This window comes from Callorhinchus milii, unplaced genomic scaffold, assembly GCF_018977255.1.
Source record: "Callorhinchus milii isolate IMCB2004 unplaced genomic scaffold, IMCB_Cmil_1.0 Scaffold10, whole genome shotgun sequence".
Taxonomy (NCBI): domain Eukaryota; kingdom Metazoa; phylum Chordata; class Chondrichthyes; order Chimaeriformes; family Callorhinchidae; genus Callorhinchus; species Callorhinchus milii.
Window position 1 is genome coordinate 18,896,024 of NW_024704751.1, and position 24,974 is coordinate 18,920,997.

Sequence of the window (24,974 nt, forward strand, 5' to 3'; positions counted from 1 at the left end):
CAATCTGAATTTGTAAACCTGCTTTCTGCCGGTTTTAAATTTAAGATATTTCCCTCAGTCTTGCACGGTCATAAATTTGAAGATAACTAGTGTTACTGGCTAAGAGCAGGTGGAATTTCAGGGCTAGGATGTATTCAAGATTTCCTGTTTAATTTCCTCTCTAATTTGCATAATTTTGTGAGCTAAACATGAACTGGTTGGATCTGTGTATTGGGTATTATGTACAGACTGATTATCCCCACCCCCCTCACACTGAACCCCTCTGATGTCCTATTAGCAGTAAGTAGGAACCCCCTTGTTAATCAATTGGAGGATCGCTTTCCGGGGGTAATAGTCCCTCAAAAAAAATAAGAAGAATTTGGTTACTCAAATTCACGACTGTTCGTGGAACAAGGCGAAACCTTGGGCAAGTTTCCTTACTCCACACAGAGCCTAATAATAATCCCTCCAAAACAAAAAGCAATAATAAATTGGTCATTTTCAATCCACGACTGTTTGTGGGACATTGCTGTGCGCAATTAGCTGCCGCATTTCGCCCACAAATATACAGTCAAATCACTTTACAGCATATTCTGTGAAGCGCTTTGAGACGTCGAGAAGACGTGAAAAGCGCTATATCAAATACAAGGATTATTATTATATATTATTATAACACAACTGTGTCCAATTGGCTGCCGCGTTTCACCCACAAAAATACACAGTCACTACACTTTACAGTATATTCTGTAAAGCGCTTTGCGACATCTGAAAGACGTGATGAGGCGCTATATCAAATGCAAGGATTATTATTATTTTATTATAACCAAAGCTACAAATTTGCCAAAGGTTCTGAAGTTGCTTCTAGCCTTGTGATAACTAATTCCGGGTGGCATTTCCCATATTTATTATGTGTGATCATTTAATGGTTTCTAGGGAGATTCGTGTGGTGTTTGCCCCACCATTCCAGAAGGATTTGGACCATCTGAAGTATTTCCAGGAAAAGTAAGAATCCCGGGTGGGCATGGAGACCCTGGGAAGCCGGTGAGTGCTAACTCCATAGTGAAGTTGATGCTCGTTGGATTTTCTCAGTAATACCTCTTCTCTTCAGGATGTCCACTTGCTCAAGTCCCTCTGCAGTCAAGGATATAGCAAGTGATGGCCAGAAGGGAAATACTCTCTGTCACTGCCAGTCAGTGGTGACTCGATGAGCCGTAGTGGAGAGTTATAAGATTTCTGTGTCTCAGCTCAAAACAAAAAACTTCCGATCAGAGTGAGACTATGTTAAAGTGGAGTCTTGTAGCTCAGTGGTTAGAGCACTCGCTTTGCAAGCGAGAGACCTGAGTTTGATTCCTGTCAGGGTGAAATGTTGGGCAGGTTTCCTTCCTTCACAACCCTCTGTTAACTTAGCAGTAAGTAGGAACCCAGTTGTTAGTCGATTGGTGGATTGCTTTTCCGGGGGTGATAATAATAAGGCACTATATCAAATGCAAGGATAATTATTATTAAACTCCCCTCGGTATACCTGAACGTGACGAGTCACCAACTGAGGGGATGAGTAGGTATTAGTGGCTAGCAACCCTTCCTGGTGGAAATGAGAAAGATCACTCTCTCTGGCGTGGTGTGTGAAATGGGAAGACGTTTAATTTTAACTTCCTTCTGTCTCAAGACCTTCCTCTTTGACAGTACCCTCCATCCCTCTTGATTACAATCCCTAGATTGGGTGCAAACCCTTAAATGTCCAGTGCCTTGGGACGTCCTTCTGAAGTGAAAGGCCCTGTACAAATGCAATTTGTTTGCGTGGTTGTTTCGTCTGTTGGATTTCGGTACAATGGGAGTAAATGGGATGGGGTTTGCTTCCTATTATCCTGTTATCTTTAATATTTGTATCTGGCATGACCTACTCTGGAGTCATCTGTAGTATATTATTGAAGGCGAATTTAATATTTAATGTGCAAGGATTATGTTGAAACTTTCAGCCTGGTTTGTGTTACGAAAGAAACTATGGAGGCTGCTAAAATATACAGTAACTGAAAGATGCAAACCAGCTAAACTTGGACGACCGAAGCAGTTACACATAATTAATCCCCAGGAATTTTCATGTGTTTAGTACCGGAGTATTTTTACATAAAAGGGAAAGCTGCTGAACACTTTATATGGCTGTTGGAAGCCATTAAGGTTGTTTTATGCCTTGTATTTATTATTACTATTATTTATTGTTTGCCTCTGTTTATCTAGCAGTAGATAGGAACCGGTTGTTAGTCAATTGGCAGATCACTTTCTGGATTATTAATCCCTCAAAAAAAATGTGGGTCACCCAATCCCCGAAATACAAAATACAATTTAATATACAATATATCCTGTGAATATATCCTGTGAAGCACTTTGATACGTCTCAGTGACATGATAAGGCGCTGTATCAAATGCAAGGATTATTCTTCGCGGAAGGCAACCTTTTTACCTGCCTCGTTCAGTGGGTCTCTCCATGTTTAAAGTCGCTTTTCAGTCCTTTCGTGAGTTGCTTTTGTTTTGCAGGTTTCTAAAACAAACATAAGTTTAACATAAATCCATTACCTCCTGTTGTGAAAGGCATCATACCAAATGCAACAATTATTATTAATTAACAACAACAACAACAACAAAGGCATCATACCTAAGATAGTGAAAAGATAGTGTGGAAAGCAAGACAAGAGGAGACCCCAGGCCACAGATTCCCCACCTTGAGGTTCGGAGGGCTGAACAACGACTTCATCTTAACCTCTAAATTTGCACAGAATTATGGAAATATTCTTAATCGCTGCCTCAGTTTGGAAATCGGATTAACGCCATCCTTAAAAAGAACCGGCTTCGAAATTGAGACTTTAGAATTTAAGAATTTTTTGCACAGCCTTGAAGTGCTAAGACAAAATTAGCAAGGCCTCTGGTTTCAGCCGGATCATTCGGCCGGGTGTTAGGTGTGATGGGGAAATGCTTCACGATTGGGAGCATCAAACCAATCCATATCACTCGCCTTACATCACTCACGCTCCATGAGCAGATTGATTTTGTTTGGTCAGCCGGGTGTCTGACACCATGCTTAACAGTATCCAAAGCAAATTGATTGAACAGTAGAGATTGCAGAAGCCTTGGAACAGCGTGCTCACTCTTGATGGTGTCCAGCACCAAGGTTCTTCAACCTGGTTTCTCAATAAAAAAGGGTGTTTTAAAGAAAAAGTCTTCTCTCCAATTTCTATGGCTAGGGGTTGGTTACCAGCAGCTACTCTCTTAAGAATCCTTACAAAGTGAAAAAACAGCAATAAAGTCAATTTCATTTGAACCCTGAATGAATGATTCACCAGGAAATGGTTGGTACAAGGCTTTCCAGACTAGCTATTTTTAGTTGGATTCCAGTGCCTGATCCAAGCATCTTGCCAAAAAAGGAGCATATTGGCCAGAATCATCTGTAGCACAGATCCCCAGTTACACCATCAGCTCCCAAGTTTTCCTTCTGTCCCTTATTTCATCGCTTTCACCGCTCCAACATTATGAAAGTTTTTTAACCTAACGTTAATCTTTCATAGCTACTGAGTAGTTAACCTTTTCCCTTATAGTTCACTTTAATGACAGCCTGAGAACAGCACTTGGTGGCTACTACAACTGTTAGGTGTGAGACCTCAATTCCGGTCCTACTTATGTTCAGATGGTCTTTGCTAAAGCAAATTTGCTAAATTGTGAGGCAGCTTGTCTCTGTTAGTTGGTATCACTCTTGCCTAGTCACCCCAGAATGATCGAGCTCAGTATCAGGACCTGAGACTCCTAGACTGATAATGTAGAGCTGTGCTGTATTGTATTATATTGTATGGTGCTGTATTTTCACTAAGTCGGTGGATGTCATTGCCTGGGAAGTCCCCAGGGATGGGAATCCCAACCAACAACAAAATTACATTTGTGAAGCACCTTTCACGTCGGGAGAACATCCAAAGGTGCTCAGTATTTCACTATGTTTCACTATCCAGGCAGGGCGAAACCTTGGGCAAGTTTCCTTACTCCACACAGAGCCTAATAATAATCCCTCCAAAACCAAAACAATAATAAATTGGTCATTTTTAATCTACGACTGTTTGTGGGACATTGCTGTGCGCAATTGGCTGCCGCGTTCGCCCACAAATATACAGTCAATTCACTTTACAGTGTGTGTTCTGTGAAGCGCTTTGGGACGTCCTCCCGACGTGAAAAGCGCTATATCAAATGCAAGGATTATTATTATTATTATTATGTTATAATCAATAAACCACAGGCTTCCACAAAACTATTGAACTGGAATTGGTTTTAATGTAGAAAATATTACAAAATGTATCTCCCCGATACACAAAGCAGGTCCCGAGGCAATGCTAAACTTACCCGGTGTCTGGGATGCAGCATTCGTTGCTCAGTTGCAAAAATATTCTGTTTGGCAGTTCAGTGTGTCTGCCGTAGTCATGGGAACGAGCTGGAAAGTGATGGTTAATTACTTTTAAGGGCACAGAATTATGTTCCTTGACAAGTGAAGGTGTTTGCTCCTGTAATTAATTCACTCATCTCTCCTAGGGCAAACCAGATCCAACAGGAGCATGGGGAGAAAAGGTGAGTTCACAGATCAAGAGGAAAATTGATGTGATCATCATATTCTATTAACGGCATCCCAATTACTGTCTGGGAGAATCAGGGCATTGTTCCTGGGTGGTGCATATTGAGATCAGGGCGTTGATCTTGAGATCCTCTGAGGTTATAGTCACCCACAATAAATACAGTCAATTCACTAAACAGTATATCCTGTGAGGCGCTTTGAATCGTCTAGAAGACATGAAAAGCACTATATCAATTGCAAGGATTATTATTATTATGGTCACCTCCCCTTCGCCCTCCTTGTACCCATTGATCAGTATCCAATCTCAACAACAACTTACATTAATATAGCACCCTTCACGGGGGTTAGCGTCCCGGAGCGCTTTATTCTGGTTCTCACTCTGGTGTCCCCAAACCTTGGTTCTTAAGCATGGTAATGGGTTTCCGCATGTGTCAGACACCCAGCTGACCGAAAACAAAAGTGAATTGACTGTATTTTGTGGTAGTAATAAATTGGAGAAAATAATCAGTTAGACGTAGCCTGAGTAACTTAAAAATTACATTAAAACTGTATGATTTTTTTTAAAAAGAAGGGGCCAGGCGAGGGTGGAGGTGATAGGCTTGTGGATCCTTGGACGGGAAAGGACACGAGCTGCAGAGTTCTAGACAGTCTGCAACTTGTGTAGGGAGGCGATTGGGAGTCTTTAGCAATATACTGCATGAACAATGAACAGACTAATAAAGAGCAGATGGCCAGTTTTATGGACTTCTCTTACAAGCATGGTTTGTCAATCAATAGAGAACTGAATGGAAGATGTAATTGCATAGAGAGCAACAATGCTGTAAATCCTGGAGTTTAAGCTGCGCCCTTCCATGTTTTCCCTGTAAAATCTGAAGTGGCAATTCATAATTTCCAAAATAACCAATTAAAATAAGAGTCTGTTGTCTGCCAGAGTCTGTAGATGTTATGATTTGCAATTCCTGTGGCATTATTTATGTTTGTTTAGTCTCACTGTGCTGCTTGCTTATCCAAAATCCATCACATACCTCGTATCCATACAGTCTTGCATTATCTGATCGGTGTCTGATTTACACTCCAAACAGGGAGACAAAGGACAGCCAGGTGTGAAGGGAGCGAAGGTGCGTTCACTTGTGTGTTCACAAGTTCATTCTTATTGATGCTAACTCCATATTATATTCCTCAGCTGCACCAGTGCTGGAGTAGCTTTCAGCCACTTTGCCTCCTATCTCTGAAACTCTCTCCTTAGATCCCTCTGCCTCATACCCTCCCACCACACTTTCAAATCCCATCTAAAAACTATCTCTTTGACTGTACTTTCAACCACTTGTCTCTCCTTTATCCCCCCCTACCTGAGCTCCCATTCCATCTCTGTAAAGTGCTTTGAGACATTTACTGAACGTGCAAGTGGTTGTCGGTGTAATACAGTTCCTTACCTGCCCAGCTTTGAATAGGAATGTCAGTGATTGTTTTTTTTGTGCGCGTGGATGTGTGCTGCAGGGTGACGCATGCAAGACATGTCCTACGCTGCCTAATGGGCTCGCAAGCAATGTGGGACTGCCTGGAGCTCCGGGATCTAAGGGAGACCAAGGAACACCAGGAACAGGGAACCATGGAAGGCCTGTAAGTGTCACAGCACAAAACTCCCCCATTGCTTAACGTCACCTGAGCTGCGATCAACTACAGCAGAGCTGTGTTATAATACAATATTTGGGATCCAGAAAGTTGCCCCTTTCACTGTGCATGCTCACTGCCTGCCAGGGTGGTTCCTAAAGCCAATGGGTCACTGGGTGACCTCCAAAATCACTTCCTGTTTCCTACGCACGCAGAATGACCTAATGACCCAGAACGTGGGCTTTTTTTTAAACCGGAAGCTAAAATGGCTGACTTCCTGGGCATTGGGTCTCGGCCGACAGCACTTCCTGGTTGGGGCATGCTCAAGGAAGCAGGAAATGACGTTGGCATGGTAACCCGGACGTTGACCTCAGTGAAGTTGGCGAGGTGCTGCCATTCAAAGTGAATGGGGTCCATAAGGCAACCACATTAGAATCAAATTTGCTCTATAAAGTGCTTTATAATGGGGCTCCATTGTTTTGCAGCCGATTTGAACCTGACACCCTCCGCGTCTGTGCTCCTCAGCGACGTACCTTTACTAACAATTTCACAATTTGTCAGAAACGTTTCTGTTCATTCAAAACTTTTTGAGAAATTGACGTGGAGTAAGATCGCAGTTGGTGTCTGACCCCGTGTTATTTCGGCCTAAGATGGTTTCATAGTGGAGAGACCACAGTGTATGTCCCAGCAGGTGAGACGTCTCAGAGGTGACCTTATGGAAGTGTACAAGATATTAAACAAGATTGAATAAGTAAACCCAGAACAATGCTTTCAAATACACTGAGACAGTAGAACAAGAGGACACAGGAACTGAGAGCTTTGAGACGCTATCCTGCGTGACGGGCATTATATAAAGGCAAGTTATTATTGTAGAGTTGCAAAGAACAATTTCAGAACAGACACCAGGAAGTATTTATTACCTAGAGGGTAACTAAAGACTGGAACAGGTTACGAGGAAGGTTGTTGAGGCCAGGATACTGGACTTGTTATAAGACAGCTTGATGCTGTGATGAAAGGATGGTGATGTGGGTTTTCTGGGATGAAGAGATCAAATGGGCTGAAGGAAATCTTTATCTAAAGCGATCTTGCGATCTCCTGTGAGACTGATACGGTCAGTGATACAAATCGAGCCAGTTTGAGTTCAGGAAGATATTGTACAGTGTGTGTGAGGAGAGGTGGTGGGGGGTGGGTTTAACAAATGGTTTAAATGTAGAGATTCCTTAAATATCAAACAAGAATTACCGGTATCATACAGGAGGAACCTGCTGGTCAAAATGTGATCCATGCAGTTTGCTGGTCCCAGCCTGGACTACGTGGGGAGATTGAACTGACTCTGATCTTTTCAGGGTTAGGAAAGGGAAAACCAGCCCAGTTTCCTGTTCCTGGTCCCTCTGCTGGTTGTGTGCTCGTGTGGGGGTGAAGAGAGGTCAGCTTTGGCCGTGGCGCCCTTTACAGTGGTGTGGCCTGTCGACGCTCACACCTGAACAATAGTCACTCGGTTCCTGCCCTCGGACAATCACTGGCAGGAGGGTAATGGCATGCAGCCAATGACCGTGTGGTACCACAACCAGCAAGAGGAGGCCAGACCAGGAGCAGAGAGCGGAACGAACGCCAGTGGGGAGAAAATTGGAGAAAATTGGATCCAACGAATGGACACACTAAATTAAATTGATATTAAAAGTCTGTCGTCAAGAGCTGCCCTGTGCCTCTGAGCTGTGACATCTCATTGCTGTCGATCTCTTTGCTGTCACGAGTTAATGCACGGCTTTTTAAACTTCCCCCAGGGCCAGCCAGGAGAGCGAGGATTAGAGGGTGCAAAAGGAGAGAAGGTAAGGTCACAGTGTCTCTAACTTTAAAACTTCTCGACAGCTACTTTCTTGAAACATTTATTAAAGTTATTGAAAGTTATACGGAATCGAGCACGGACTTTAATCACACCTGAAATATTAGGACAGGAACATTGCTGTTTGGCTGTCTGTGGGACGTCTCCCTCTCACAGAAGAGGAGATGGGGACACAGCAAGTCTCCGCTCTATGAGACTCCTCTTAATGGGGGAGTTTTGACATTGACTCCTTTCCATTTTGCTATGGACTCCTTCAACAAGGCGTGTCTCTGTATCAAGGCCACTTTGTCAGAGGGCGGCTGCAGCAGGATGCTTTATTCCTACACCAAGAAAATAACAATTATTATCATCACTAAAATGTCCTTTCGATGAGAGCGGAGACTTGATATACCCTGCCACTACCATACTGGGAGAGGAGCCTTGTGTATCTATTCAGTGACCCATCAAACCCAGGTAGCCTTGCACTGGCTGCATGTTCCTGTGGATTGGGTGTGCGATCGAAGGAAGTTTTTCCTTTTAAGATTCTCATGGAAGCGCTTTTTTTTAAAATAGCGGAGTAAAAGTTACAATACGAACTTAGAAGAAATTCAGCGGGTAACATGGCAGAGGCTGAACGCTGTTTGTTCACTGTTCGGATGAGTTGACACAGTTTCTCCTCTACAGGGTAATGCCGGGGAACAAGGACGCACAGGAAGAACCGTGAGTCTATAGGTCGTTTCCACTTAAGATTGTGTTCGTTTGTAATTTGTTGATGTTATTTAACATCAGATTTCCTCTGTGTCTAACTGCGCTGTACCTGATGTGGGGTTGCTGGCCGAGGCACTGTAGAGAGAGCGTTACCACGTACACCCAACAATGCTAACTCAACATTGGAAGTATCCAATCCCCAAATTTATTTCGTTTATACGCATTCATTTCACTTTTAATGGCAGCGGAACTTGCTGGAAAACAGAAACCCTCGTCAATTATAAAATTCTCCACCTTTTCAAATCATTTGTTTTCCTCTGCACATTTGTGTGTGTGTGTGTGTGTGCATGCGTGTGTGTGTGTGTATTGTTTTGTTGGTGTATGTGGTGAGCGAGTTTCTATGTCGGGATGTGTTTATGTAAGGTCTGTTGGTTTTTCTCACTGTGGACTCTCTACACGTGATGACAAGATAAATATAAAAGTGATAGAACTGAGACTGCACAGCGAGGGGCAGCCGGGCTTTTTATCAGTTCCTGCACCCCTCAGAATAAGGAGACCGTACAACCTGCGATCGCAGTTGGCTTTAAAACTAGACGCTGACTCTGAATGGTCGGTAGAATGAAACTTGGCTGGGGATACTCACTGGGGTCAACCTTTGTAACTAAACCTTGTTCTGTATTGTTAGGGGAAGCGAGGCAATTCAGGCTTAGCCGGACGAGATGGGTCGAAGGGTGACAGAGTAAGTGATGGGTATTTTCATTTCTCTCGTCTCTTGCTAAAGACTTTCGCATGTCACAGAGATCAGTGGAAATCTGTGAGGACAAAAGAAACAAAGCAGTGTGTTTTCAAAACATCTAAGGTCTAAAACTGTTTCTAAAGGATATTAAGACCCTGAGCTCACGTTGATTTTTAGATCAGATATAATGCACGGAGCATTAGCTCACAGCCCAGACGCCCCCTGTGTCATGACCATGTATAAAATAATGGTCTAATATTTGAGAGTTTTCATGAATGTTTTATATTTTTAAGGGTGATCGAGGGAACGATGGTAAAGCAGGAACACAAGGAATTAAAGGAGAAAAGGTTAGTGTTGCAGTGTGTGACAAGCCATTGGAGGATTTCCTTCACTTAACATATTGGCCTCTGTATCATATCAAACTGCATAGACCACACTTCTCTGCACTTCTGAGATACAGCAGTTATAATGGATCCATTCAGTCATTGATTTACCAGCTGCATCATTCGGCAGTCAGGGCCCTGGTAATGTGCTTCATTACAGCTTGCAGCACATTGTAATGTATTGGTGTGTGATGTATTAGTGTGTACACTATTGGTGTGTAGTCTATTGGTGTGTACTCTATCCTATTGGAGTCTATCCTATTGGAATGGTTGCCACAGCTGCCACTGAGGTTTCTACTTTCTCATAAAACAGGGGGATGGATGTACCGCATGTTCACCAACCAACCTTCATCCGATTGGGATCCAAATAGGAGAACCAGGAAGGGATACCCATGAAAAGGGGATGAATCCTGTAGCTATGAGTCAGATTCAGAACCCGGTGAGTTCCTCGAAACGCAAATCTTTCAACCATGGATATGAACCTTCGAATGAACAGAGAACAAGGTAATTATAAAAACAGACGTCGCCGGGAATATGCAGCAGGTCAGGCAGCATCTATGGAGAGAGGAAAGTGAGTTAACATTTCAGGTCGCTGATCTTTCATTGAAAATGCATGTCTTGCTTCGCACTAAAGGCTATGAGATTGACCCACCTAGCCCCAAGTTGTTTAATGTCCCACAAATAAACCCCATCCCCATCCCCGGCATGGATATTCTCTTACTCCCCCAAACTCTAGAACATCACTGTTATAAACCTTCCATCCTGCCCTCCGCATAACCCCCACCCAGGCCCCACCAGCACACAGAATATTGACCTCTTAGTCTGTACCTCCAGTAGTTAATATAGTTTTATGTTTGAAGCAGTTTACATAACACAGAATTTACAGCTGTTCTTGGCATTCTGTTGCACACATCCATTGTTCAGGAGAGAGAAGAACATAACTCTAAACTATTCGTGATCAAAAACTTTTTAATACATTTTTCCTGCAACCTTTTACTTTCAATTTTTCTCCCTCCTCTCAGAAGATATTTGACTGCTCGTTCTTTTGATCACATTTACATCAGGAATGACAACATTTGGCCCATCGTGTCTGTGCTTGTATTAACTCTCCCACAAGAGACGTCTATTCAAATCCATTCCCTTGTTCTTCTCCTACCTTTTTATCAACCTTCTTCAATTCCCTTAAAAATGCTGCTACCTGCTCGGTCAGTGAGTCAGTAACTAGAGCGTAACAATTTAAGATAATCGCAGAAAGAATGGAAGGGGAAGGAAGAAAAAAAAAACTTCATATAGAGAGTAGTTGGAATGTAGAATTCTCTGCCACAAACCATAGGTGAGACAGAGCCCATAGATAAAGAGTATGGAGGAGCGAGCGGGAGAGTGAGATTAGACATCCAGAGAAAACAATGGGCAGAATTATCTGTATCTGTGCAGGAACATTCCATGGTTTGAACTCCCAAGAGAAATAAGTGTACAAATTCTGGCTGTTAAGATGGAGAAAATGTTCCTGTTTTGAATCGAAATTTTTTAGGGGTCCAATATTCCATGAACCAAGCGATTCAGTGAAAACTCTCGGTCATCAATTCATCTTTTCCTGTTTCCCCAGGGTTTACCGGGACCGCCTGGAGTGAGGGGAACAAAGGTACGTTCCTAGAAGGTCACTAGGGGAGACTCAACCTCCTCCCCCCAGTCCCCAGCATCAACAGAGTCTCAGATCATGGTGTTGAGAATCTAAGGATCTTGATGGGCACGAGGCAGACTTTTAATCCCATTTCCCTGCCTTTTCTCAATATCGCTCATAATTCTTATGTCATAAATATCTATCTATTTTCCTTTCGCAGACCCACTGCGGTTTGGAGGGGGAGATAAGAGATTTTTCCCCAGGGGATTTCCCTCTGGCCTAATTTAGGAGCTGTATGGCTCAGTTAGTAGCAATCTCATCAGAAGATTGTGAGTGTGGTCTCATAATCTCGACTGGCACTTCAGTGCTCCACTGGGGAGTCCTGCAGTGTTGTTAAATCTGGTCTCAATTGCTTGGTATGCTTTAGGCAGATACTAAAGATCACTGACACTATTCAAAAAGAGAAGGGAGTCTCTTCTGTTGATCTGCCCAAAAATCCTCCAGATACAATGATCATTCCCTTCATGGTTGTCTGTGAATAATGTCAGTGAACCTGTCAGTACTGTTTAATGATTTGAGGCGTTTGAGTATGATAGTATGACACAGTGGAATAAAGTGTCAGTTCTTGTTATTGAGTGGTAGGTTGGGGAGAATTGAAGCTGTTTATTCTGCTGTGCGCAATTGGCTCCCACAAAATATACAGTCAATACACTTTACAATATATTCTGTGAAGTGCTTTGAGACGTCTCGATGATGGGGTGAGGCGCTATATCAAATGCAAGGATTATTATCAGTTATTTTAGTAACCAGCAACTGTGTTAAACCTCCTGATCTAGGGAGACACCGGGGAACCGGGAGAATCAGGAATTCCGGGTCTCACAGGACTGTCAGGAATTCCCGGGGATCCAGGTAGACGAGGCCCACAAGGACTGAAAGGTCAAAAGGTAAGTTAATAATGAACAAAAGTCTCCACTTCACTTGCTGTCCAGCTGCTCTCAGCATTTCCAGCCTTTCAGGATCTGTCCTCCATAACCTTTAGCTCACGTCTACTTTAACCTGATCCTCCCACTTTGCTCCGCAAACCAAAGCCCTATCGGGTTGGGTGGTCCTAGATGGAAAAGCAGCGGGAAAGCGTACCAGACAGTGCTATTGATGGCAAGCAAACCTGTTAGAGGGGTGTGTTTATATTTTCAGCACATAAGAACCCATAGGGGTCAATGTCTGCCACTGCAACCATATTGTTGCCCATTAATATCATCCCATTTTCCGGCTCTTTAGACATATCCCTTAATGTTTTTACTGCTCAGGTGATTATCCAGTTCCTTTTTGAACACTGCTATTAATTCAGCTCAATAGTCCCTCGTGGTGATGAATTTGTGGAGTCCTGTAGTGTATCAGTTAGAGCACTTGCCTCACAACCAAGAGGACCTGGTTTCAGTTCCCAGAAAGGGCGAAATGTTAGGCAAGTTTCCTTACTCCACACTCCTCTGTTTACCTTACAGTAAGTAAGAACCCAGTGGTTAGTCGAATGACGGATCGCTTTTCCGGGGGTAATAATCCCTTCAAAACGTTTTTTTTAAAACAATAATAATTTGGTCACTCAATCCACTACTGTTTGTGGGACACTGCTGTACACAATTGGCTATTGCGTTTCACCCACAAAATACACAGTCAATTAATTTTACAGTCTATTCTGTGAAGCACTTTGAGACGTCTTGAAGATGTGATAAGACGATATATTAAATGCAAGGATTATTATTATAATTCCAAAGGATTGAGAGACCTTTTATAACCTCTTTTACTAACAATCCCCTTGTCACTGATTCCCTAATTAAAGGAAGATTTCTGCTATCTACACTGTCACACTCCTTCACGATCTTAAAGACCTCCATCACGTCCTTTCGCAATCTCCTGAGCTCTCACTAGGAAAAGCATTAATCTTAGCCAGCCTCTCTTTGTTTCGTACATTTGTTGTCAACTCCCTACTGTCGCTCTCTGACCTGTGGTATTTATTTCACCCTGTGCTGTAAAGGGAGATCAATGTGAGATCTGCCCCACCATTCCGGAAAATTTTGCGGGTGTTATCGGACTTCCCGGCAGACCAGGACCTCAGGGTGATCCGGGGCATCCTGGCATCGGAGAGCCTGGCAAACATGTGAGTTTCTCAACAACAACAAGATTCCATTTATAAAGCGCCTTTCACGTCAGGAGGACGTCCCAAGGCGCTGCACAGTTGGGTCATGACCCGAGCAGGGGGGAAATGGTCAGGGTGAGGGAAGGGAGGGAGCGAGGAGGGGGGAAATGGTCAGGGTGAGGGGAGGGAAGGGAGGGAGCGAGGAGGGGGAAGAGAGTCGAGAGGGGAGCTGAAGGCACGGTCATTCTCATTCTCATTCTCAAAACGGTGGCTCAACAACAACAGCAACAACAGCTCACGCGGGTTAGAGTCCCAGAGCGCTTGACAGTGACTGAGCACGAAAGGGAGGTGACCATAAGCACAATCGAAGAAGAAGGTCTTCAGGCGCGACCTGAAGATGGAGAAGGAGGGGGCAAGGGCAAAGGGAGAGTGTTCCAGAGATTCAGGGCGTAGTGGCTGAAAGCGCGGCCAGCAATGGTGGAATGGAGGGCACGAGGGACAAGCAGCAGGCTGGAGCCAGATGAGCGGAGGCGAGAGTTGTGGGCTGGGGAGTAAGCAGGTCAGTCCCACAGTCATTGTTCTGGCAGGATGGCATATTCCATTAACTCCTGTTCCTATGTAACTCGGCAACTGGGCTAAGCTCACCCTAGGTACTAAAATCCATGCATGCCGTTGTGACATCCCACTTCGATTTCTGAAACACCCTCATCGCAGGTCTTCCCAGTCCCACCATCCACAAGGTCCAACTCGTACAAAACTTCGCTCATAGAAAACGCTGCACCTCAATCCTTGTGAGGTTCCACTAACTCCGCGTCTCCGAAAGGATCTATTTCAAGGTCCTCACCCTTAGCTGCAGCTCCCTTCAAGCCCTTGCATCTCCCTACCTCTCTGGCCTGCTTGTACCCCACACAAATGCCCTTTACTGCTGTGTGTTCCCACGTCCGTGTGCAACAGCATTGGTGGCCGTGTCTTAAGTCATCACTCCCCTAATCTCTGGAACTCCCTGCCACAGTCAATCCCAGCACTCTTAGACACTAGGCCTGGGAAGACTGCTATATAAATGCAAATTGTTCTTGTAGCTGTAAAACACAGAAACACATTACATTACAAGATGTAGACGGGCATATTAAGAGATACATGCAGGGAGCCAAATAAGGGATGATGGTATACCCTTGAGGGGAAAGGTAGACACACTGAGGGCCAGGAGGGGTCACAGGATAGGAATGAAGCCTGGCACAGAGAGACTAAGATGTAAAACCAGAGCACAAATAGGCTGTTTTCAGGAATGGATTCTTTACTCACTTTGTGAAATTTGAATTGTTTTAGGGTCTCCCAGGAAAGTCAGGAATTCCAGGTTTACCAGGTACCAAGGGCGAGAAGGTAAGTGCTCGTGGTGGTAACATCAGCAGTACATTGGTCTCGGGCACTGAATGGAAGTTAATGTGCTGTGTGTTCGACAGGGCCTTCAGGGAACCTCGGGAGAAGGACATCCAGGTCCCCGGGTGAGTGAAGACACTCCTGTCCCTGATACAAACACCACAGCTTAGGGGAAAGTATGGATTTGTACTGAGATTCACGGGATGTGGTTAATAACTGTACACGAGGTGCAGTGAGATGGAGGAGATGGAGACTGCAGAAGGGGCAAATTTTCGCCTCCGAAAACAATCAGAGGGTCCTGATAAGAAGCTTTAATGAGTCCTAAATGATGGCCAGAAAGGTTTGGATGAAGAAGGCCCTTCAGTCTATATATCTTATCCTTCCAGCATGACAGTCTGGGTTTACTTTCTCAATCTCCTTCAGTATCTTAGCTGGAAGTGCACAAAAACCACAGTTAGCCCTGCCCAGTCATGGTTTTGCAGTGACTCAGAAACTTATCCAAGAATGTATAGAGGATATAAATAACTATTTGTATTGAAATTTTTTTTTACTCATTTCCAGGGAAAGGATGGTTCAGTGGGACCCAAAGGAGCAGCTGTAAGTAAAACCCAACAGAGAAACAATAAATCAGAAAAGTGATGAAACAGGATCCATTAACAGTGAATCGGTGGATTTAAGTGAGGATTGATAGAACTTGGGGATTACTTGACAATGGAACATATATATCCCCAGCACTGCATCAAGGTGTCACAATACATCATGCCTGACACTCTGCAAATCAGTCATTACATGTTGACTTTCTTAGTGATTCCCACTATTAGTCACTATTAATGAAATGTCCAAACAGATTTGAAAAATTCAAAAATTCTCGTAGCTGGAGCTGGGTTTTTGTGAAAATGTTGTGGACCCCAAAGGAGTCCTTTGACCACAAACGAATGGGCCAAACCACTCACTCGTAATGTTGAAAGATTCCGTTTTGATGTCTCCTTTGGTCCCAGTAAGAATCGAAATGTAAACAAGTCCCAAACATTTTCAGATTGTAAAATGACATCAAGTCCCAAAGCTTTGTTTGTAACATTTGTTACAGCATTTGGGACATCCCCAGTCTTGGGATTCATGTTGTTCCTTTCATGCCTTATAGGGCACAAAGCAACTGCACTGTCTCCAGAACCCATTTAGGAACCAACCTTCTCATACCTGTTTAAGACAGGAACCGCTTACCTTTAATAATAACTTGCATTTATAGAGCAGCTTTCAATTAAAATATGTGCCCGAAGCACTTTGCAAATCTGAATTATGTGTGTGTACACACAAAATATATTCTCAACGAAGGAAATAACGTAAGTCGCAGAGTTTAGTTGAATTTTGTGACGGTCGCGGGAATGTGTGGCGGGAGGGAGAGCGAGAGAGAGAGAGCAGCGAGTTGGCTTGTTATTTTGCGCAGCCTCAGACATTGCTGTTGTACTTGTCTCCAGGGCATTGCGGGAGTTCCAGGTGATCCTGGAACGCGGGGGCTGAAAGGCAACAAAGTAAGTGTCTAAAAGAGAAAGCGAGACATCGAGTGTTCATCCGTCATTTCTGAGCTGTCATTATCAACTGAACTGTTTATTACCTCAGCAGCTCATGAGCTGAGGTGCGCATTGCCCTATGGAGGCCATGGACAAGCCAGCAGAGAGGGCAGGCAGAGTACAATGTGGAAAAAATGCAAAAGAGAGAGGAAAGCTATAGGAAATAAATTTTTCATCAATGTTATATTTCTATATGAAGTGGAGGAGCAGAGAGAGTGAGGATCACAGGTGCACGGGGCATTAAAGATAAGCCAGCAAATAAGCAAATAAACAAACCCATTAAAAAAAAAGACGTAATTCCAGATTCTGTACGAGAGCCAAGAAGATAATGGCACATTTCCATAAGGTATTAGTTCAGCTCCTGGAATATTAAGCCCAGTTTTATGCATAATAAAAANTATATCCCTGTTCACAAGGCCGTTTATCTGTGTATACTGTTAAGTGTGATGATCGATCCTCATATGTGTCAGACAGCAATGCTTTGAGGATGAGTTAACTTACTTCATTTTGTACATACATAGGGACAAGCTGGAGAACACGGCCTGCCAGGGCATCCCGGGGCACCTGGAGTAGGAATCCCTGGTATCAGGGTAAGTGCCCTTGATTTTTCTTTCCACTGTATTTTTATTTGCCAACCTGTGCCTGATACTTTCCAGAATTAGGTAAGCAGGAAGCATCCCTTCAGGGAGAGAGAGGGCATTCCATTCCAACAATCTATCTCTGGGATTTCTATGTGTAGTTGGGATGCATGATTTCTCAATTTGGTTGGGATACTCTTCAGCATGATGATGGGTTCCCGCATGAGTCAGACACCCGCAGACTCCCCCTCTCTCTTCCCCCCCCCCACATACACACACACACACACACACAAAAACAGATATCTCTTTCCTGCAATGCTCCTCATTCCATTGCAAGTGCTGTTAAAAAAAAAGGCTTCAGTGCATCGAAAACCAGTGAGACTGACCTCAGAGACGTCATTGTGTTTTCACCCTTTTAGCCTTTTTTTTGTGCATCTAAACTCTGTACCTGTCCTCCAGTTAACTATCAACTCTCCTGTTGATTTTCACTAGGGAAAAGATGGCCAGTCTGGCGATCCAGGGTTACTGGGTAAAAGAGGTTTCCCTGTAAGTATTCCTTAACTTATTAGTTGCCGATTCCATATTCACTGTTAGTTTATGCAGTAGAATGTCATTCAATGAGTGAAACTGGGATACAACACAAATTTACATTGATTTAGTATCTTTCAGCTGCAGGCCAAGGGGGATGGGGGGCCAAGCCGATGGGGATTAAGATGACTGAAAGTACAATCAAGGTTGTACCTCAGAGGAAGGTCTTGAGGTGGACTGTGGAGCAGGTGAAGGAAGGAGCGAAGTGAAGGGACTCTAGGATGGAGTTCCAGGGTTGGGGCAGATATGCTGAAAGCCTGACCTCCAGTGTTGGGGTGGGTGGGGCGGCGGACGTAAAGCTGGCCGTTCGTTGCCTGCTGAGCGGAGGGGATGGCCGTGTTTGAGAGGTAGGGTGGGATAAGACCATGGAAGGATTTTAAAGGTTAGAATGAGGATCTTGAACTTGATCTGTTGGGGTAACGGGGAGCCAGTGGAGCTGGGAGAGGATGGGAGTGATAGGCTCACGGAGCTTAACGAATGCTGAGTTTTGGATAGTCTGCAGCTTGTGAAGGGAAGAAGTCCAGCGATCGGCGAGTTGGAGTAATCTAGCCTGGATGTGATGAATGTGTGGATTAGAGTCTGGCAGCCTGAGGGGAGAGATAGTGGCGGAGGCAATGTTACGGATTAGTCACTGACTCCCATCACATTACATGATCCCTTGCTACTCCTCTGATAGGAATTAGTTCTGGATATCTGTCCCTATCTTGTGAAAAGTAACCATTTGTATTTTCTATATTTTAGGGAGGAAAAGGAGGAAAAGGCGAGAAGGTAAGACTGGAGAAGTTGATGTACGAAGGAGAGTAATGTCATCAGGATTGTCAACAGTGATCCAGTAACCAAGCTTTTGCAAACTAAATCTGCTATTGAGATTGATCAAAACCATAGCAAATTGGATAGAATTGTTTTAGGAAATAACATCTTCGGATACAGTATATAGTTTGGGACATGACATGTGCATGTGACTGCCAGGATGGTGGAAGGCAAACTGGAAGGACCTTGGTTTTCTTTCATCCAATTATTATTATGTTCTTGTGATCCCTCTCAGTATAAGGAAGTCCTGTCAGCCAGGTATTAGTGTAAGGAACTGTCACTGGACCCTTCCTACAATTGGGTTCCCCAAACCACCCAACCACCCAAACTGAAACAGCATTGCCATACTTTATATTCTCGGTCTCTTATAATAAACCCAGCATCTAGTTTGCCTTGTTGAATTTGATAACACTGTGTCATACCCATAACTGTAACACAGTGATATACCCACATCTTTCACTGTAATGTTGATCTAGCTCTCACAGAATCCTTAATTAAGGATGTCATACTGGGATACTCAGAGGATCACAATATGATTAGACAGAGTCAACATGGCTTTACAAAAGGAAAGTCATGCTTAAAAAAAATCTTTTAGATTTTTTTGAGGACATATCAAGTAGATTAGATAGGGGGAATCAGTGGATGTAGTGTATTTAGATTTCCAAAAGGCATTCGATAAGGTGCCACATAAAAGGTTGATCCACAAGATTAGGGCCCATGGAATTAAGGGGAATATATTAGCATGGATTGAAGAATGGCTAACGGGAAAAAAACAGAGTAGGGATAAATGGGTCCTTCTCAGATTGGCGGGTTGTGACTAGTGGAGTGCCACAAGGATCAGTGCTTGGACCTCAGCTATTTACAATCTACATCAACGATCAAGATGAGGACATTGAACATAATGTATCCAAATTCGCGGATGACACTAAACTAGGGAGAGTAAACACCGAGGATGACATTAAGAAAATGCAACGAGATATAGATAGGTTAGGGGAGTGGGCAAATAGGTGGCAGATGAAGTATAATGTAGGGAAGTGTGAGGTCATCCACCGAGGTGGCAGAAACAGTAGAGCAGATTATTTTTTAGAAGGGGAGAAACTAGATAGTGTTAGCGTTCAGAGGGACTTGGGTGTCCTTGTACACCAGTCACAAAAAGTTAGTTTGCAGGTACAGCAAGCAATTAGGAAGGTTAATGGTATGTTGGCATTTGTTACAAAAGGGTTAGAATATAAGAGTAGGGAAGTCTTTCTGCAACTGTATAGGGCCCTGGTGAGACCGCACCTAGAGTATTGTGTGCAGTTTTGGTCTCCTTATTTAAGAAAGGATGTACTCGCCTTGGAGGGGGTGCAGCGTAGATTCACTAGGTTGGTACCAGGGATGAGGGGGATGAGTTATGAGGATAGGTTGAGCAATTTAGGCCTATATTCTCTAGAATATAGAAGAATGAGAGGTGATCTTATAGAAACCTATAAGATTATTAAGGGGAATGACAGAATAGATAGTGGGAGACTTTATCCCCTGGTTAGAGAAACTATGACCAGGGTTCACAGTCTTAAAATTAGGGGAAAGCCTTTTTGCACTGAGTTGAGGAAAAACTTCTTCACTCAGAGGGTAGTGAATTTATGGAATTCTCTACCCCAAATGGCTGTAGATGCTGAGTCCTTGAACATATTCAAGACTGAGACTGATAGATTTCTTGTGGATAAAGGGATTGAGGGATATGGGGATAAGGCAGGTAGGTGGAGTTAGAATAGATCAGCCATGATCTTATTGAATGACGGGGCAGGCTCGAGGGGCCGAATGGCCTACTCCTGCTCCTAATTCTTATGTTCTTATTAGCGCTCTTGTGCTGCGTAATGAGAATTGATATACTGCTGAATGTCTCTATTGATCCCTATGCTGTGTAGGGAGAACGTGGCGAGTCTTGTGCATGTTTACATGGACGCCACATTGAGCCAGCAACACCGAGCCAACCAGGAGACATAGGGTATCCCGGAGCCTCTGTAAGTATACACATCTGTGACATGCGGACCAGGGCATTGGGCTGAGCATATTTTGATGTCACCTTGCCTTGAGCCATTTTGACATTATGGATGCAATAACATGCAATATCATAATATCCCCTTGAGACAGACTCCTGGGTATCTCACAATATACAACGTATGTCTGACCCATGGGTCTCAGTCACTATACACACACTATATAGGGTGTGAGAGGTGCAATTGAGTGTCAACGTTCTTTGAGGTGTCTTGAAGACATGATAAGGCACTATATCAAATGCAAGGATTATTATTATATTATTATTGCATTACAATACAGTTTATATTTATGTAGTGCCTGTCAGGAGGACAATCACCATGCTGGACGGGCACCTAAGCTTGGGGTGGGAATCGGGTGGGGAGTTAAAAGATAACCAAAAGTGCTGTCAGAGAGATAAGCTTTGAGATGTGCCAAGTAAGAGGGGAAAGAGCAAGTCAGAGAGGTGCAGAGAGCAGGGACAGAAAGGCTGAGAAGCCCGACTGCTGATGGTGGACGGAGAGGGTGGCGGTGGGGGCATGAAGCAAGCTCAGTGAAGGGAGTGGCCAGGTCGGTAGGGTTGAAGGAGGTCACAAAGATAGGAATGGCGAAGAGCACGGACAAGAACGAAAGGTGAGTTGATCAAGAATGTTGAACTCCACACTGGTCCATAATAATAATAATCATTGCATTTGATATAGTGCTTTGTCACGTCGTCACAGGATATACTGTAAAGTGTAGTGACTGTGTGTGTTTTTTGGGCGAAACGTGCATTAACGTGGTTCCATGGTGTATTAATGGATGAGGGTGATAGGCTCGCAGCAGAGAATCCTGGACTAATCATCTTCTTTATCTCCTGAACCGTGGTCAGCCAGGGGCACCCGGAGACCGAGGATCACACACAAAGCGACCAAACAGTCAACAGGTGATTCCCAGAGAGTCCACACTACCGCGACTCACGTCACCACGCACCCACTACACGCGCTCAAAGAGGATATTAGCGTTAACTTTGATACTTTAATGTGTTTATGACCCCTTTGATTTATTTTTTTCAGTTACCGCTGGGACCCCCTGGTCCTCCAGGTCCCCCTGGGCCCCCGGGATTGCCTGGCATCCCAGGCCTTCAGGTGAGAAACTTTAAACAGGTCTCAGTCTAACCCGTGTTCAGGGGAATAAGGGCTGTTAACCGGTTACCCACTTCACAAGACACTGACACACCCCTCACTGTAACAATGACACACCCCTCACTGTAACAACAACAACTTGCATTTACATAGCGCCCCTCACGCATGGTAACATTCCAGAGCACTTGAGAGTGGTGGAGCATGATGCTGAGCCGGGGGTGACTGAAGGCACAGTTGAATAGGAAGGTCCTCAGGCGCGACCTGAAGTTGGGGAAGGAAGGGGTAAGGCAGAGGGATAGAGGAAGAGTGTTTCAGAGTTTCGGGGCGTAGTGGCTGAAAGCACGGCCACCAATGGTGGAACGGAGGGCACGAGGGACGTGCAGGAGGCCAGAGCCAGTCGAACAGAGGTAGTGGGTTGGGGGGGTAAGCAGGTCGGAGAGGTATAGAGGTGCCAGGGCATGAAGGGATTTGAAAACGAGTGTGAGGATTTTGAAATTGATCCATTCAGCAATAGGGAGCCAGTGGCACCTGGCTAGAACTAGTGTGACACTGACCCAACCCTCACTGTAATACTGACATAACACGTACTCTTCACTATATCACTGATATACCGCTCACTGTAACACTGATGTTCTGTAACACTATAACAAAGGTATTCTCACCCAAACACACTTGCACTGTGTGGTGGAACACACCTTGACTGGTATCATTAATAGTTTCCTTGTTGTTTCTCATACAGTTTCTCAATACAGAAAGAAGACTGAACACACAGGTACCTGTCCAGTCAGGGTAGCCAACCCTACAACGCACGGCGAGCTTTGCATTTCAGGCCCTAGGTTGCCATCAGATATTTACAGAACGCAGTAAATCTGAGACAGGTGCACATTCCCGCTGGCTGGGCTCCTGCATACACTGGACCTCCGATGACGTTCCTGGCCGGCGGGATGTTACCTCCAGTTTCACACGAAAATCCAGAGCGAATTTTACAGAGATACCGACACACAGAGAGAGAGAGATGCAAAGAGTGCATGTCACCAAGGGAGGGGCAGTAAACCACGTCTGGTCTACATTGCCCTGTCTCCCTCTCTAACACCCGATAATACACAGTTTCTTCATTTCCAGAGTTTACATTACTTTAGCAAATGTTTCCAGGAAATTTTCAGTTTTCCTTTAAATTCTGTAAACACTTGCAACAACTCGCATTTATATAGCACCCTTCATACCGGACGGCGTTTTGGAGCACTTAAACACGGGGTAACAAGCTATATTTCCTCACTGAAAATTGGTGGAGGAGAGGGCCAGTTCTGTATTAACTCTTTGATAGCAAGCTTCTCTGGATATTTCCATCTACAGTCAGATCCTGTTACAATGGGGTTAGTTTAGGTTCAATATTCAGTACCCGTCTTATAATGAGTTGTCTTATAAAAATGGACGCTGCTCAGTGCTTCCAACTCATCAGGTCACAATTGACGTCACTCAGCAGGAAGTTGATCAGCCATCAGCGCGATCTTGCAAGAGTTTCCAATGGTTACCAAGGACACTGTTGACACTAGTGAGACCTCCTGACTTGTCCACTATGTACAGGAAACTAGACAGTCAATGGTAGAAGCCAGAACTGTACCTCATTACCTGTTCAGGCTTTGGCTTACAGGTTTAACAAGAACTGAGTGGGAAGAATCCTTGTTCCCCCCCCCCCCTGAATTTGTCACAAATATCAGTGAAAACTGGTCCCCAAATAATCTCACAATCTGCAAATTTGGTGATGAAACACTGAAAATGAAGAAATGTACAGATAGCATGATACTGATTGTCTCCGTCACTAATCTGAGCTCTGGATTGACCTTCTTTGTAGCACTCTCAGATATAACATCTGGTCCTGCCCTTCGTAACACACCTGGTTCCAGCACTCCCTGGCCTGGGCCACGACCCTCTAACCCGGCCTCTGTTTTTCAGGGAGTCGCAGGTGATGATGGATTGCCCGGTACACCAGGCCTGCCCGGAGAGATGGTGAGTATATCACTAAGCTATGTGGTGTTACATAGAGTATCCAGCCCCTCAAGCCTGTTCGGACATTTTGTAAGATCATGGCTGATCTGTACCTCAAGTCCAAATGCCTGCCTTTCCCTATATCCCTTAATACCCTGACCTGACAAAAAGCTGTCCGTCTCAGTCTTGAAGATGTGAATGGATCCAGCATCCACAGCCTTTTGGGGGAGAGAGTTCCAGATTTCCACTGCTCTTTGGGCGAAAAACTAATTTAAGTTTGGAGTTAGGAGGAGGTCAGAGAGTTACCTAGAGAGGCGTGGATGGCGTAGGCTAACTGAAAGCATGACAGCCTATTGCACAGTCGCTATTAATCAGTCCCTACAGCCTCTCTAGGAGGTGATCACACCATGAACCTTCCCCCCCCCACCACCACCCCACTCCAGCCCCACGTTTCTCTTCACAACAAGTTCCTGATCTTTGGAGAAAGACTGAATTCTCTGCCGTCCCCCCATCAGGGGAGGGAGAGAGAATCACAGATGAGACCCATGGACACTGCTCACAGCACTGGGCAGTGAGCAGAGAGCTGTCTAGTCCTTGAGTCTCAAACTGCAGTGGTAATTGGAGGCCTGGAGGGAGGTTTTAGTGGTGGGGCCAAGAGGTTGTATATGTGCGGGGAGAGGAGAGAAGTTGAGGGGAATGGACGCAATACAATCACGTGTGAAGATCTCTGGTGGATTTCACAGACAATAGGTTCGGCTGCATTTGAAAAGCAGCTCACGGATGTCTCCCAGCAATAAAGCGGAGAAGCTGGAATGTGTCTTGGTTGCTATATTGCTATATTTTCAGCTGTGTTTTCTGTCTCTGCTCTGTGCTGTAGCCGCCGCTGTCACTGGTCGCTGAGCGAAACCACACCCTGCTCAAGGTGAGAATCCTTTAAACGTGCGAGACCTCACTCTCTTCCAGAAACATAGGAACAGGAGTAGGCCATTCAGCCCCTCGAGCCTGTTCTGCCATTCTATAAGATTAAGGCTGATCTGTCCCTCAACTACCCGCCTTTGCCCCATATCCCTTGATACCCAGACCTAACAAATATCTGTCCACCTCAGTCTTGAAAATATGTATGGATCCACCAGCCACAACCGTTTGGGGGAGAGAGTTCCAGATTACCACTGCCCTTTGGGTGAAAAACTCCTGCCTCCTGATTTCCTGACATGCTGTTTATCCGCTAATCACCTCGATCACCTGGTCCAGAGAGCTGTCCCTCTGCCCAGACCTCAACAGTAGTCCTAAGGCCAATAGTAACCCACACCACCTAATAATAATATAATAG

General features: G+C 44.5%; 1 protein-coding gene across 1 annotated transcript in view; it reads left to right on the forward strand.

Annotated features, from left to right (window-relative positions):
- col16a1 (collagen, type XVI, alpha 1) overlaps nucleotides 1–24,974 on the forward strand; it is a 103,230-nt gene that overhangs the window by 54,692 nt on the left and 23,564 nt on the right. The window contains exons 20-43 of the mRNA XM_042338619.1: nucleotides 913–1,020; nucleotides 4,543–4,578; nucleotides 5,665–5,700; nucleotides 6,080–6,202; nucleotides 7,978–8,022; nucleotides 8,700–8,735; nucleotides 9,409–9,462; nucleotides 9,753–9,806; nucleotides 10,156–10,281; nucleotides 11,449–11,484; nucleotides 12,300–12,407; nucleotides 13,496–13,618; nucleotides 14,924–14,977; nucleotides 15,058–15,099; nucleotides 15,536–15,571; nucleotides 16,450–16,503; nucleotides 17,064–17,132; nucleotides 17,613–17,666; nucleotides 18,450–18,476; nucleotides 20,426–20,521; nucleotides 21,406–21,459; nucleotides 21,590–21,661; nucleotides 23,612–23,665; nucleotides 24,522–24,566. Coding sequence (XP_042194553.1) covers nucleotides 913–1,020; nucleotides 4,543–4,578; nucleotides 5,665–5,700; nucleotides 6,080–6,202; nucleotides 7,978–8,022; nucleotides 8,700–8,735; nucleotides 9,409–9,462; nucleotides 9,753–9,806; nucleotides 10,156–10,281; nucleotides 11,449–11,484; nucleotides 12,300–12,407; nucleotides 13,496–13,618; nucleotides 14,924–14,977; nucleotides 15,058–15,099; nucleotides 15,536–15,571; nucleotides 16,450–16,503; nucleotides 17,064–17,132; nucleotides 17,613–17,666; nucleotides 18,450–18,476; nucleotides 20,426–20,521; nucleotides 21,406–21,459; nucleotides 21,590–21,661; nucleotides 23,612–23,665; nucleotides 24,522–24,566 — 1,542 coding nt within the window. The remainder of the gene's footprint in view (nucleotides 1–912; nucleotides 1,021–4,542; nucleotides 4,579–5,664; nucleotides 5,701–6,079; nucleotides 6,203–7,977; nucleotides 8,023–8,699; nucleotides 8,736–9,408; nucleotides 9,463–9,752; nucleotides 9,807–10,155; nucleotides 10,282–11,448; nucleotides 11,485–12,299; nucleotides 12,408–13,495; nucleotides 13,619–14,923; nucleotides 14,978–15,057; nucleotides 15,100–15,535; nucleotides 15,572–16,449; nucleotides 16,504–17,063; nucleotides 17,133–17,612; nucleotides 17,667–18,449; nucleotides 18,477–20,425; nucleotides 20,522–21,405; nucleotides 21,460–21,589; nucleotides 21,662–23,611; nucleotides 23,666–24,521; nucleotides 24,567–24,974) is intronic.